The sequence below is a fragment of the Oncorhynchus mykiss genome, chromosome 19 (assembly GCF_057628025.1).
Source record: "Oncorhynchus mykiss isolate SJ-2025 chromosome 19, ASM5762802v1, whole genome shotgun sequence".
NCBI classification, from domain to species: domain Eukaryota; kingdom Metazoa; phylum Chordata; class Actinopteri; order Salmoniformes; family Salmonidae; genus Oncorhynchus; species Oncorhynchus mykiss.
The window spans coordinates 33,102,031-33,117,957 of NC_143040.1; the positions used below are offsets into that span (position 1 = coordinate 33,102,031).

The following is a 15,927-nucleotide window of genomic DNA, read 5'->3' on the forward strand; positions in this document are numbered from 1 at the left end:
AACCAAAATTAAATCAAAACTAGACGATTAAATTGCATCTGTGCCCAGTGGGAGCCTAGTATTAGCCTATTAGTATTAGCCTACCTGTGTGGAATCTGAGCTTTGCCTATCTAAACTAACATGATATGCCATCTACTCGTACTATTTGACATTTTATTTCAAAGCTTTTGTTGATAACAATCCCATTGATTTATCTGTGATAGTTACTTAATCCAAATATTTACTTGTTTATCTCTGTCCATTGATGTAGCACAGAGCTGTATAAAGAGGAGGGAGGACCATGTCTGAGAAGAAATCCTGGAGTTCAGACAGCCGCCCCAAATGTGGCATCCGCAGCTGGAGTGCAGACAGCTACGTGTGGAGCAGCAAGAAACGTTCCAGGAGTTCCCGGAAAAACCCCGGCCTTTGGGGTCCGGAGGGGGAGGGACCGATGGATGAACGTTCCACCTTGTGTCCGTGGCGATGGCGAGAGAGGAAGTGTAGCTGCACCGTCTTGGGGGAAATCGACACGGACGACACGTGTCGAAAAGCCCTTTCTCGACGCTCCCTCCGGCAGAAGTTCCAGGATGCGGTGGGTCAGTGTTTCCCTCTCCGCAATGGCCACCATCACCACCACGGCCACCCAACAGGGTCCTCCAGGGGGGCTTTCTCTGTGCTCCTCTGGTCCAAGCGCAAGATCCACATCTCGGAGCTCATGCAGGACAAGTGTCCCTTCTCACCCAAGTCGGAGCTGGCTCACTGCTGGCACCTCATCAAGAAGCACGCCAGCCACCCTAGCACCATCGTGGGCCTAGAGACTGCCCAAGCTGCTCAGGCTTCCCAGGCTGCCAGCAAAAAACAATTCCCTTCCACGTCCTCGTCTCCGCCTTCGATGCCTCTTTCCTGGGAGGGCATTTGCTCAAGTAGGCCCCTGAGCCTTGAGGACTGGGACCCGTCCTGTCCACAAGGAGGAGCAGCCCATGGTGACAGCCATACCGACTACATCCTTGTCCCGGACCTCCTCCAGATCAACAACAGCCCATGTTACTGGGGCGTGCGTGACCGCTTCGAAGCCGAGGAGCTTCTGGAGGGCCAGCCAGAGGGCACCTTCCTCCTGCGCAACTCGGCCCAGGACGAATTCCTCTTCTCAGTCAGCTTCCGCCGCTACAGCCGTTCCCTCCATGCACGCATAGAGCAGAACGGCAAGCGCTTCAGCTTTGACGGACGCGACCCGTGCATTTCCTGGGACCCGAGTGTCACGGGCCTGCTCCGGCACTACAGCGACCCGGCCACATGCCTTTTCTTCGAGCCCCTCCTTGCTCTCCCCCTGCCCCGGACTTTCCCCTTCACCCTGCAACACCTGTGCCACGCCGTGATCTGTAGCTGCACTACGTACCAGGGTATTGAGATCCTTCCACTTCCCTATCAGCTCAGGTACTATCTTAGACAGTACCACTACAAGTGCAATGTAGAACAGTGTAGAACAATTATAATTACCTACTATCATTATTGTCCCATGGGTTACTACTCTTCCATATTGACAATGATTTATCCGTTTTCAGAGACCTGTGAAGATCCTTCCTGCAGTCGCAAGAAGACTTTTGTAGACTTTTTTATTTCCTTGTGGGAAAATTTAATCGGACACACAAGAGACTTGAATGGGTGGGGGAGGGAGAGTGAGATGATTTGAATGAATGTCAGAGTGAATGATTACATTATTACAGAAGCTATGAGGAAGTGCGCATCTGGTTTAAAAACTATCCCATCTGGACAAATGTAACATCCCAATACAATAATCATTGCCTCCCCTACTGCCTTCTTACAGTAACTAAATGAGCGATAACACTCAGAAACACTTTTAGTATGTACATTTACACATTTAATGCAATATGTGAGGACAGTTTAAAAGTGGTTACATGGCCGTCCAACACATAGTCCTTGTTTTTTTTATACAGAACTTGATTGGATTTTCAGTCTTGTAACTAAAGGATGCAGAGGGCTGCAGTCTTATCCGAGGCCACAAGATGGCAATATAAATGCACTATTCACACCCATGGTATGTTTACAGATGCAGTACAAGTGAGTTTGTCTTGGTTGCCACAACATTTCATTGTTTTTTTCAGTCCCAGAAAAGTACATACAGTGCCTTCAGAAAGTATTCATACCCCTTGACTTTTTCTGCATTTTGTTGTGTTACAAAGTGGGATTAAAATGGATTTAATTTTAATTTATTTGTCAACGATCTACCCGAAATAATCTGTAATGTCAAATGGAAGAGAAATTATATATATTACCGTTCAAAAGTTTGGGCTCACTTAGAAATGTCCTTGTCTTTGAAAGAAAAGCTAATTTTTTGTCCATTAAAATAACATCAAATTGATCAGAAATACAGTGTAGACACTGTTAATGTTGTAAATGACTATTGTAGCTGGAAACAGCTGATTTTTAATGGAATATCTACATAGGCGTACAGAGGCCCATCATCAGCAACCATCTCTCCTGTGTTCCAATTGTGTTAGCTAATCCAAGTTTATAATTTTAAAAGGCTAATTGATCATTAGAAAACCCTTTGCAATTATGTTAGCACAGCTGAAAACTGTTGTCTGATTAAAGAAGCAATAAAAACTGGCCTTCTTCAGACTAGTTGAGTATCTGGAGCATCAGCATTTGTGGGTTCGATTACAGGCTCAAACGTTCTTCTCAAACTCGTCAGTCTATTCTTGTTCTGAGAAATTAAGGATATTCTTCAACTGGCAGCTTCATTAAATATAGTACCAGCAAAACACCAGTCTCAACGTTAACATTGAAGAGGCGGCAGAGTTCTAAGCAGAAAGAAAAGTTGCAAAGAAAAAGCCATATCTCAGACTGGCCAATAAAAATAAAAGATTAAGATTGGCAAAAGATTACAGACACTGGACAGAGGAAGATTGGAAAAAAAGTGTTATGGAGAGACAAATCTAAGTTTGAGTTGTTCGGATCACAAAGAAGAACATTTGTGAGGAGCAAAAAAAATGAAAAGATGCTGGAGGAGTGCTTGACGCCATCTGTCAAGCATGGTGGAGGCAATGTGATGGTCTGGGGGTGCTTTGGTGGTGGTAAAGTGGGATATTTGGACTTGAAAAATGAAAGCTATCACTCCATTTCGCAACGCCATGCCATACCCTGTGGACAGCGCTTAATTGGAGCCAATTTCCTCCTACAACAGGACAATGACCCAAAGCACAGCTCCAAACTATGCAATAACTATTTAGGGAAGAAGCAGTCAGCTGGTATTCTGTCTATAATGGAGTGGCCAGCACAGTCACCGGATCTCAACCCTATTGAGCTGTTGTGGGAGCAGCTTGACCGTATGGTACCGGTACGTAAGAAGTGCACATCAAGCCAATCCAATTTGTGGGAGTTGCTTCAGGAAGCATGGGGTGAAATCTCTTCAGATTACCTCAACAAATTGACAACTAGAATGCCAAAGGTCTGCAAGGCTGTAATTGCTGCAAATGGAGGATTCTTTGACGAAAGCTAAGTTTGAAGGACACAATTATTATTTCAATTAAAAATCATTATTTATAACCTTGTCAACATCTTGACTATATGTCCTATTCATTTTGCAACTCATTTCATGTATGTTTTCATGGAAAACAAGGACATTTCTAAGTGACCCCAAACTTTTGAACGGTAGTGTATATATATTTTTATTAATGGGAAATAAAACACTATATCTTGATTAGATAAGTATTCACCCTCTGAGTCAATATATGTTAGAATCACCTTTGGCAGCGATTACAGCTGTGAGTCTTTCTGGGTAAATCTCTAAGAGCTTTGAACACCTTGATTGTACAATATTTGCCAATTAACTTTTAAAACATTCGTCAAGCTCTGTCAAGTAGGTTGTTGATCATTGCTAGACAGACATTTTCAAATCTTGCCATAGATTTCCAAGCCAATTTAGGTCAAAACTGTAATTAGGCCACTCAGAAGCAACTCCAGTGTATAGCCTTGTGTTTTAGGTTATTGTCCTGCTGAAAGTTGAATTTGTCTCCCAGTGTCTGTTGGAAAGCAGACTGAACCAGGATTTCCTCTAGCCACTACTACAACACAACACTAAACAAAACATGAATACATTTTAAATTCTCCCCAATTTCATGGTATCCAATTGGTAGTGACAGTCTTGTCTCATCGCTTCAACTCCTGCACGGACTCGGGAGAGGCAAAAGCCGAGAGCCGTGCGTCCTCTGACACACAACCCAACCAAGCCACAATGCTTCTTGACACAATGCCCACTTTAACCCAGAAGCCAACCGCACCACTGGGTTGGAGGAAACTCCGTACACCTGGCGACCGTGTCTACGTGCACCACAGGACCGTGTCCTGGGCCACCACAGGAGTCGCTAGAGAACGATGGGACAATGACATCCCTGCAGGCCAAACCCTTCGCTAACCTGAACGACGCTGGGCCAATTGTGCGCCGCCCCATGGGTCTCCCGGTTGCGGCTGGCTGCGACAGAGCCTGGACTCGAACCCAGAATCTCTAGTGGCACAGCTAGCACTGTGATGCAGTGCCCTAGACCACTGCACCACTCGGGAGGCCTTTAAATGTATTTTTATCCTAAAAAACTCCCCTAGTCCTTGCCGATGACAAGCATACCCTTAACATGATGCAGCCACCACCATTCTTGAAATATGAAGAGTGGTATGCAGTGATGTTTTGTGTTAGATTTGCTCCAAACGGAATGTTTTGTATTCAGGACAAAAGGTGTGTTTCTTTGCCGAATGTTTTGCTGTTTTACTTTAGTGCCTTATTGCAAACAGGATACATGTTTTGGAATATTTTTATTCTGTACAGGATTCCTTCTTTTCACGCTGTCATTTATGTTAGTATTGTGGAGTAACTTCAATGTTGCTGATCCATCCTCAGTTATCTCCTGCCACAGCCATTCAACTCTGTAACTGTTTTAAAGTCACCATTGGCCTCATGGTGAAATCCCTGAGGGGTTTACTTTCTATCCAGCAACTGAGTTAGAAAGGACGCCTGTATCTTTGGATGGTGTATTGATACCCCATCCAATGTGTAATTAATAACTTCCTGATGCTCAAAGGGATATTCAATGTCTGCTTTTTAAACAGGATGGGTGTCCCCTCAATGGGACGGTTAAGCTAACGTAGACTAATGTGATTACCATGAGGCTTTACGTAACATGAAAAATTCCTAGGACATAGACATATCTGAAATGGGCAGAAAGCTTAAATTCTTGTTAATCTAACTGCACTGTACAATTTACATTAGCTATTACAGTGAAATAATATCATGCTCTTGTTTGAGGAGAGTGCACAATTATGAACTGAAAATGTATGAATAAACCATTAAGGCACATTTGGGCAGTCTTGATACAATATTTTGAACAGATATGCAATGGTTCATTGGATCAGTCTAAAACTTTGCCCATACACTCCTGCTATCTATGGGCCAACATCTAAATTGTCCTCGGGCTGGAATACTACATTATGGCCTTTCTCTTGCATTTCAAAGATGATGCTACAAAAAAGCATGTTTTTTTCTTTGTATTATCTTTTACCATATTTAATGTGTTATATTCTCCTACATTAATTTCACATTTACACAAACTTCAAAGTGTTTTCTTTCAAATGGTGTCAAGAGTATGCATATCCTTGCTTCAGGTCCTGAGCTACAGGCAGTTAGATTTGGGTATGTAATTTTAGGCGAAAATTTAAAACAAGTGGCAGATCCATTTACCAATAGGTGCCCTTCTTTGCGAGGCATTGGAAAACCTCCCTGGTCTTTGTGATTGAATCCGTGTGTGAAATGTGCTACTCGACTAAGGGACTGTGTACAGATAATTTCATGTGTAGGGTACAGAGATAATGTCCAATAATGTTTGTACCATGTTTTGTGCTGCTATCATGTTGTGTTGTTACCATGCTGTGTTGTCATGTGTTGCTGCCTTGCTATGTTGTTGTCTTAGGTCTCTCTTTATGTAGTGTTGTGTTGTCTCTCTTGTCATGATGTGTGTTTTGTCCTATATTTATATGTTATTTTATTTTTTTATCCCAGCCCCCTTCCCCGCAGGAGGTCTTTTGCCTTTTGGTAGGCCGCCATTGTAAATACGAATTTGTCCTTAACTGACTTGCCTAGTTAAACAAAGGTTTAAAAAAATATATTATAATAATTAGGTAGTCATTAAAAAATAATGTTAAACACTATTATTGCACAAAGAATCAATGCAACTTATTATGCAACTTATGCAACTTATTGCTTATTATTTTACTCCCAAACTTATTTAACCTTGCCATTATAAAAGGGTTGAATACTTATTGACTCAAGACATTTGAGCTTTTCATAAATAAAAAAAAACATAATTCCACTTCGACATTATGGGGTATTGTGTGTAGATCAGTGGCACAACATCTCAAGATAACCCATTTCAAATTCAGGCTGTAACACAACAAAATGTGAAAAAAGTCAAGGGGTGTGAATACTTTCTGATGGCACTGTAAAAATGGATACTGTTTCATGTTAGCCCCTTTTTAGAGAGGCCAGATACCTCATTATTCTGATATATTGAATTATGGTCTTTTTAATATTGTTTCCTCAAAATGCTAAAATGTTCAACCACCCAAACAACCTTTAATAACATTCATTCCAATTTCCCTACATGGATACTATATTCTACTTCCAAATTCAACCATTAAATACTCCATTGTCAAACCTCTTTTCTGTGACATTATTTTCTATGTAGAACAGATGGTCAGGAAATATATAATATCTTATTTTCGACATATCCTTGCTCTACTAGAAAAGCACTTCTCACATTACACTTAACCATGTCCTTACCACTGCTCAGTAAAATAACTTAATAGTATGGTAATATTTGCCTTTCAAATGTGGGAAAACAATTCAAAGTGCTCTCTGCAAAGAGCACCTTTGAATGTTATTGCTTTCCAAAGAGTGGGAGAGATAAGAAATAGAAGGCACTTTCTTCCTCTCTATGCAAGACTAATTCAGATTTTGAAGTCGTTTGTTAATTTACAAGTAATTTATTTTACACACTCTTAATTATTGCCATTTGGCGATAAGATTGGGATCCTCACCACCTTCTCAAAACGCATTGGAGAAGAAAGTGCGAGGGGAGGGACCCAATATGGTTGAAAAATAGGTGAGTAGATAGGATGCGAGAAATCATGGAAAGACACATTGAAATTCAGTCATGGGCAGCGTCCCTATTCTCCTCCCTTATCCATAAGCACAATTCCCATCATGGATTTAACAATGGCAAAAGCTCCCCCCCGGCAATGATAACACCAATCCATTGCTTTTAAACCTGTGACGGGAAGTGTGCAAGTGCACACTTTGGGTGAAGTGTGGAGAATCGTGATGCAGACCATGTGTCTAGATGATGGGGAAAATAAATACGGTTTCTCAATGGACAGAGGCAGGAGCCATACTTTTATTGATCTTCCCATACCACAGAAATTAAATATGAATGTGTCTCAGATTATCCAGTTATCATTGCAGTCAGACCCCATCCAGAGTTTAACATTGTAACACTGTATTAAGGTATCTTATTATATACAGAATTCATTAAATCACAGACGATTCTGTGATGGGATTGTATGTCTTTGGTTTTGGCTCATTTGTAGTAATCAGTCAACATGGGCACACACACAAGCAAGCACACACATTGCACAGGTTACTCACACACAGACACCCACACACATAACTCACAAGCACACAGGCACACACACACACAGGCTTTATTGGAGACTATTGGATTTCATTGCAGTAATATTTAGACACAGCTGTCTGCAGCAGCCTATTTCCTGTTGTGCTTATGAAATTACTCCAGCGAGACACCTCTCAGCCAATAGTAAGTATACCAAGATCAGATTGTCTGGGCCACATTGGTTTGTAAAGAGATGACAGTGGAGGCTGCTGAGGGGAGGATAGCTCATAATAATGTCTGGAACTGCGCCAATTGAATGGCATCAAACCATGGGGTTGATGTATTTGATAAGTTCCACTCATTCTGCTCCAGCCATTACCACGAGTCTTCCCCAATTAAGGTGCTGTGGTCCTGTGGTACTTACATATTGTTGTTTGATGCAAATTTAATTTCGTTGCCCAGTCTTTTGTGTATACAATACTTTTTTTGTATCATTTTAACTCTTAACAATGATGTGAATAAACATACAACTCTTTGAAAACGAATGCAAGGAGCTTAGACTATACTGGGAGTTAGATTGAGAGGTTGAATTAGTTTTGACAAGAAGGAAATTATGGATGACTTGATTGGAATTCATTTATAATTTATGTTTGAAAAGATACAAACTGCATAGCTAGCTGCCGCCTGCCTACATGACAAAGTTTTTTTGGTGGCGCTCGTCTTTTTTGGGCACATGGGAGGAGCAAAGGAGGAGTCGAGGGAGTGGTGACGCTTGACGTCGCGGGCGGGAATCCTGAAGCTCTTTTGGGTTCCTCGTTTTCAACAGCGCGGGAGTTTCTGCCATCACAGAAAGAGGATTCTACAGTAAGTTTGGTTTTATGATCCCTGTTTCACTAATCTCCTGCAACATGATATATTCAAAGAGACGATTTCAAACGTTTGGAATGATTACGTGATTTTGTCATGTGGTTTTTAGCCAGTTAGCTATTTTGAACTGTTATTCTGCCCCGGTTAGCTGACGCTAGCTAGTTATGTGGTTCAAAGGTCTTCGCACATATAACGCACAGGAATACATTTTCAAAGAAAGTGAATTGCACAACGAATAGACTGGCTGCAAAAGTAGTTAACTAACTAGATAACTTGACTAAGTCATAGATAGTGAAATGCAATGTTCGTTATTAAATAAGATGAATGATACTGTAGCTGTGTTATTGATCCCCTAGGGGAAATTTGATTGCACTTGCGTATAGTAAGTAGCTAATAGTAGTTAATCAAACGGGTACCAAGGCAGCCAATAACCTTAGCGAAACGACAGTGGACAGTAGACAACAATAAAATAAGTAGACAACAATAAAATAAACAGCACATCAATACTGTTTAGTTAAGTGGTACTCGAGAAGAAGAATTCAGTATGTTAGCTAGTTCATGTGTATGTACAACATAAATGGGAACATGCCACTTCCACATTTGCATCACCTCTCATTCTCTGATAATGCTATCATTTCAGTAGAGCAATGCCCTGTGAAAGAAAGCCAATGCGCTACGGCCACTCGGAGGGACACACTGATGTTTGCTTCGATGACACTGGAAAGTAAGTATAACTGAAGCAGCCATGACAGCTGGAACATATTCACTACCAGCGTTACCTCCCGTCCATAAAGTGGCAGCTGAACATGTCTCATCTGATATTTTGGTTAAAAGACTTGTCAAAAAACATGACATTAAGCAATATATCACATTACTTATTACTTATACATGTTTTGTTTTAAAAACATTAAGCATGGTCATCAGGCAAAAAAAGCTTTTGGCTGGTAGATTTTTCCATCTACTTGTACCTGCCACAGTGGCTGGTTGACCAAAACGTAAATGTTAGGCCCTGGTCATCAAATAGGCATAAAACAAATGTAATATACACAACTGAAATATTTGTTTAAAGTAATGTGAATTGATTATGATTAATAAGTGATGAGCACTAATGGCAGTCACTACCATCATGGGACTTTTATTTATTGTTTTATGCTGTGTTAGAGCGTTCAACCCACCATGCATTTAATGTTTAAAAAAAAAATAATCAAACCCATCATTTTTTTATAATCGAACTGACCTCAAAAAGCGCTAATCTCTCAGCGCTAATAAATATTGTCCAGGTAGTAATATAAGTATAGAGGCAGTCGCTGAAATTATTCTTGCCTGACATTCTCTCAGGTATATAGTCACTTGTGGAAGTGATGGGGATGTGAGAATATGGGAGAGTCTGGATGACGACGATCCCAAGTCCATCAACGTGGGGGAGAAGGCCTATTCTTTAGCCTTGAAGGTGAGTCTCATACCAGTCTGCCATTGCCAAAGTTACCAATGTGTTTCACAGCAAATATGCAATAAGCCTACTCAATGTGGTTGCCAATGAGGTACTCCTGAGACATGGCTGTAGACTCTTAGACCCCATAGGAGTCTACAACCATATTGCAGGTGGTTGATGTCAATTCTATAACACTTCTTATTTTTATTATCTTCCTGGGGTCCACAAGAAACACAACATGACGAGTAAGAACACACTTATACACCATTTAGACAAGGACAGTCACAGAAATGTAAAATGTAACAATATACAAACAATACAACAAAAATAATTAAAACTATATGTGTTTGTGTGTCCCCTCACTGTCCCTGCTGTTCCATGAGATGTTTAATCTGTTTTTTTAAAGATCATTTTGCTGTTTGCTTGAGTCATTTGAGATGGGAGTTCCATGCAATCATGGCTAGGGCTGTGGCGGTCCTGACATTTTGTCAGCCAGTAATTGACGTTAATTAACATTAACATAAGCACGTTTAGCATCTCCTGCCTTCCACGCATAGCCTACAAGCCACTGATGCAGAACTTTGAACATCTACATTTTAAAAAGTCGAATAAATCCATTTAATATAGCCTACACCATCACAGTAAATCCATAATTTAATTTAGACAGGTCTAAAGAAACATGATATGAAGTAAATGTAGTCCATTTCAGAGGAACAGAAAAGCATACTCTGCTTTCCCCGGCCAAACCCGGACGGCACTGGGCCAATTGTGCGCCGCCCTATGGGACTCCCGGTCACGGCCGGTTGTGAGACAGCCTGGGATCGAACCCAGTTCTGTAGTGACGCCTCAAGCACTGCGATGCTTGAGTTGCTGCGCCACTCGGGAGGCCCTGCGGAATTTAAATTGTATAGTATGAAGAATACAATTGAACACAGCTTCATAAATATTCTGTTTTGACCGTTTAACAAAGAAACTGGTCCTCCTATATTCTTAATTTAGAGTTATTTATGCAATTTGATACAAACGTTGGGCTATATGTTTAGATTTTTTATACATTCTAAGGCTGCATGATGGGACTCTAATGATTTTTAAAAAGCTTCAAGCTGCACACACTTCATCACGCTCTCATTCACAATTTGACAAGCACTTGATAATATTCTCACCAGGCCTGAAATTTCCATGCAGCATCCCCCTTGTGTGGCCGTAATGCCCCCTAAAAAAATCCATGCCTTTTGCGGCCAAAGTGGCCGTTGTGCCCTAGGGCTGAATATAATAATTATAATTGCCGTGCTCCGAAGCACATCTCACTCACTCTCAGATGTAGCCGATGTCCGTCACATGATCGGGTCCTTCTCACAGGCATTTCAGTTAAGAAGTAGGCTACAAGTGAAGGAAGAGACACATTGGGACTCAACTGTGTGCATCCCTCTAATTGAATTCCGAGGCGCATATTAAAGATGACAGAACTGGCCAGAACTGCCTACTTTTCGTCAGCCAACAAGATGAGTAGGCCTAATGAACAGTGAAAGCACTATCCTATGTCAATGTACTATCCGCCATAGTACAAAAGTTGACCAATTCTATTGATGATGCAACAGATCAGAATGTTTAGCTTAATGTTGATAAACTAAACTCACTAAAATAAGAAACGTCCTCTCACTGTCAACTGCGTTTATTTTCAGCAAACTTAACATGTGTAAATATTTGTATGAACATAAGATTCAACAGCTGAGACATAAACTGAACAAGTTCCACAGACATGTGACTATCAAATGGAATAATGTGTCCCTGAACAAAGGAGGGGGTCAAAATCAAAAGTAACAGTCAGTATCTGGTGTGGCCGCTAGCTGCATTAAGTACTGCAGTGCATCTCCTCCTCATGGACTGCACCAGATTTTCCAGTTCTTGCTGTGAGATGTTACCCCACTCTTCCACCGAGGCACCTTCATGCTCCCGGATATTTCTGGGGGGAATGGCCCTAGCCCTCTCCCTCCGATCCAACAGGTCCCAGACGTGCTCAATGGGATTGAGATCCAGGCTCTTTGCTGGCCATGGCAGAACACTGACATTCCTCTCTTGCAGGAAATCACGCACAGAACGAGCAGTATGGCTGGTGGTATTGTCATGATGGAGGGTTGTGTCAGGATAGGTTTGCAGGAAGGGTAACACATGAGGGAGGAGGATGTCTTCCCTGCATCGCACAGCGTTGAGATTCCCTGCAATGACAACAAGCTCAGTCCGATGATGCTGTGACACACTGCCCCAGACCATGGCGGACCCTCCACCTCCAAATCGATCCCGCTCCAGAGTACAGACCTCGGTGTAACGCTCTTTCCTTTGACGATAAATGCGAATCCGACCATCACCCCTGGTGAGACAAAACCGCGTCTCGTCAGTGAAGAGCACTTTTTGCCTGTCCTGTCTGGTCCAGCGACGGTGGGTTTGTGCCCATAGGCAACATTGTTGCCAGTGATGTCTGGTGAGGACATGCCTTACAACAGGCCTACAAGCCCTCAGTCCAGCCTCTCTCAGCCTATTGCAGACAGCTTGAGCACTGATTAAGGGATTGTGCATTCCTGGTGTAACTCGGGCAGTTGTTGCCGTCCTCTGTACCTGTCCCGCAGGTGTGATGTTTGGATGTACCGATCCTGTGCAGGTGTTGTTACATGTGGTCTGCCACTGCGAGAACAATCAGCTGTCCGTCCTGTCTCCCTGTAGCGCTGTCTTAGGCGTCTCACAGTATGGACATTGCAATTTATTGCCCTGCCCACATCTGCAGTCCTCATGCCTCCTTGCAGAATGCCTAAGGCACGTTCACGCAGATGAGCAGGGACCCTGGGCATCTTTCTTTTGGTGTTTTTCCAGAGTCAGTAGAAAGGCATCTTTAGTGTCCTAAGTTTTTGTAACTGTGACCTTAATTGCCTACCATCTTAAAGACTGTTCCACAGGTGCATGTTCATTAATTGTTTATGGTTCATTGAACAAGCATGGGAAACCGTGTTTAAACCCTTTACAATGAAGATCAGAATTTGTAATAATCCAAATATCTTAGAAAGATTGTCCTGAAAAAGGGTTTTTCTTTTTTTGCTGAGTTATTAGGTTATTTCTCCACATTATAAGCTCAGCAGTAGGCTATAAGTGCACATTTTCCAAATGCTGGAAAATAGCTGGAAAACACTTCTCAAAAGTGACTACAAATGCAGTTATGCATGTAATGGTTTATTACAAAGGTGCATTTTTGTAGTGAAAATGATCTTGCCCAAACTTGAAACTCATGTGCAGCCTATGTATGCCAGTTAGGCTTTACACCGGTTATAAAGCGGATTAATGTGCTTAGTTGTAAGATGTTATTTGGCCACCAGTTGTGATACAAACCTTATCAAAATGGGCTAGGCTACATGAGGTCTGCGACTATGATTTGAAGTTGCAAAAAAAGGCATGTGCTCTTTTCTTCCCTTACTGCACAAGCTGGGCATCATTCACAAGTTATAGGCTAATACTGTCACCTATAAGACTGTTATTCATTTAATGTTTAATTTACATATACTAAATAATATGTGGTGAAATTTAGTTTTGATTTAGAATGGACCATTATCATGCACCTGTCTCAGAACAGTGGTATGGGGAAAAAATACACGTCATCTATGCACTGAAATAGCGAATTGAGGACGCTTTTCCCGTGGATCATTTTCATGCCAGCCTGGTAGGCTATACTCCTGTTGTAGGCCTAGCCTATAGAAAGCTGATGGGATCCTCGCTCTCATATATTTCCCCTCTATCACTCCAGTGCTTTACACGCACCCATTCATATCCCCTGCACTCCTCTCCTGGGAGGTAATACAGATTATTGCAAATCCTCTAATGTTGATGACCTGAGTTCTTTCTTGTCAATTGTTTCTATGAAGTTGCCATTAAATTGCTCTGCCATTATTATTGTATGAGGTATTATTGGTGGGGTTACCCCTGTCCTGTGACGTGTGTGTTATATGGTGTGTCTTATCTTTTCTCTCCTCTGGCAAACCGGCTACACTCTAGGCAGTCTCTTTTGCAGATGTGTGTGTCTGGTAGTGGTACTCCACCTAGCCTACTCTTTTCAATTTCGGCAGGGTTAATACCTGCCTGGTGCCCCCAATTTTTTAAATGTATATTCACCCCTCTAATAATACCGCTACAATCCTCTTTAAGCTTTACAGGAATATGGCTCTGAACGTATACAGCAACACCTCCCCATAGACATTCCTGTTTTTTCTGTAGATGTTATATCCTTCTATTGCTATTGCTTTATAATCAAAGGAATTATCTAAGTGAGTTTCAGAGATGGCCGGTATATGAATGTTATCCGATGTTAGCAAGTTATTGATTTCATGACCCTTGTTTCTAAGGTTACATACTTAGTCAAGTTGTACATACATTATGATAATATTCAAACAGTGCTATGGCTCGAAATATCCGCTCCCTGTTACAAATCTAGGTTTATTTGTCATATTCACGGCATACAGTGAGTGTACAATGAAATTCTTATGTTTATCTAACTTTGTCTTTTCTTCCAATAATATATAGAATGGGAAGCTGGTCACAGCAGCCTCCAACAACACAGTACAAATCCACACGTTCCCTGAGGGTGACCCAGATGGCATCCTCACCCGCTTTACCACCAACGCCACCCACATCACCTACAACAGCAGCGGCTCCAGAGTCGCTGCCGGATCCAGGTACTGTAGACGGACACCCATAGAAATAGAATGACTTAGAATATAATGTCATTTCTGTGTTACCACCCTGATGTGCAGAGCTCAGAGCAAATTGCTAGAAGCTGAACAAATTATATTCTGAATGTCATTATCCTCCTCAGTTCGGCAATGCAGATATCTACATTTATTTCCTTGTCATAAAAATGTGTTTCTGGTTTGATGGTTATACTAATGATCCCAATATAGTTATTGTGCCAGATCATAGATTAGATTAGATTCGCGAAACAGCATTCAATTCCTTTCTGATTAGTCTAGACTGTAAGTCAATAGCTGTTTGCTGTACGCATTGATTCCCTAAACAGGTGTATCACAGAAATGAAGACTCTGACCATATCTCTGGATTGATTAGGCCATTTTCACGTGGCTAATATCCGTTTGAATATTGACTTGATCAACACAGGCATCTGAGGCCTGGTGAGGGTTACAGATGTAGGATCTTAATTTGAGCCAATTTGCTACAGCAGGAACATTTGAATTATGTGGAATATCGTTAATGGACATGGGATGATCAATCAAGTCTGAAATTTTAAGGTGAAAATGATATACTTTAGAAGTGTTTTTAAGTCTAGAGTACATTACAAGTTTGCATTTCCTGCTGTGCAATAGGGTGATCAAATGAAGATATGGCATCTGTATGACATCCACCACTGATTTGAGGAAATGAGTTTCTTGCGTCTATTTCCTTCTGCAGATCTAACTGATATCATTAAATCGGACATACCCGTAGCCCAAACAATGATTTTCTTGATTACCTTTGTTCTGATTGTGTGTATGTGTGTGTGCCTCCCTCAGTGACTTCATGGTGAAGGTAGTGGAGATGTACGACAGCAGTCAGCAGAAGACCCTGCGGGGACACACTGCACCCATCCTCAGTGTCACCTTTGACCCCAAAGATGAGTTCCTGGTAGGAATCATCTACAACGTTACCCTTACCACCACTAATTTTACAGGTTTTGACATGATACTAATTTGCTAGATACTGTTATTGTGCATTGGGAATAGACTAGAATGCTTTATTCATACAAGAAAAAAAGTATTTGTCAAACCTTTCTCATCTCAGGCCTCTGCTAGTTGTGATGGATCTGTAGCTGTGTGGAAGATTGAGGAACAGGTAACAAGCCATCACCCCACCTCATATTCTACTCTTCTGTTTAGCTCATTGTCATTGAAATCCTTGGGCGGGCCGCCTAAGGGTTTTTTCCGGATGCCTACCTCCAAACAG

General features: G+C 41.6%; 2 protein-coding genes across 5 annotated transcripts in view; both read left to right on the forward strand.

Moving 5' to 3' along the window:
- Positions 1 to 272: 272 nt before the first annotated feature.
- On the forward strand, positions 273 to 2,062 carry socs4 (suppressor of cytokine signaling 4). Its single transcript, XM_090209696.1, has 2 exons — positions 273 to 1,447; positions 2,048 to 2,062. Exons 1-2 carry the CDS (start codon positions 281 to 283, stop codon positions 2,060 to 2,062), a joined length of 1,182 nt encoding a protein of 393 aa, XP_090065822.1. The 5' UTR covers positions 273 to 280.
- A 5,869-nt stretch (positions 2,063 to 7,931) lies between these two features.
- Positions 7,932 to 15,927, forward strand: part of wdhd1 (WD repeat and HMG-box DNA binding protein 1) — a 43,042-nt gene continuing 35,046 nt past the window's right edge. For 2 of the 4 annotated variants that reach the window (XM_036954471.2, XM_036954473.2), the window contains exons 1-6: positions 7,932 to 8,519; positions 9,163 to 9,246; positions 9,861 to 9,972; positions 14,515 to 14,666; positions 15,498 to 15,609; positions 15,766 to 15,816. In XM_036954471.2, the coding sequence (XP_036810366.2) occupies positions 9,170 to 9,246; positions 9,861 to 9,972; positions 14,515 to 14,666; positions 15,498 to 15,609; positions 15,766 to 15,816 (504 nt within the window). In that variant the 5' untranslated portion in view covers positions 7,932 to 8,519; positions 9,163 to 9,169. The remainder of the gene's footprint in view (positions 8,520 to 9,162; positions 9,247 to 9,860; positions 9,973 to 14,514; positions 14,667 to 15,497; positions 15,610 to 15,765; positions 15,817 to 15,927) is intronic. The other 2 variants (XM_036954472.2, XM_090209586.1) reach the window with 1 other exon arrangement.

Coding starts and splice junctions, on each gene's coding strand:
- socs4 (XM_090209696.1), top strand. CDS start 281: ATGTCTGAGAAGAAATCCTGGAGTTCAGACAGCCGCCCCAAATGTGGC.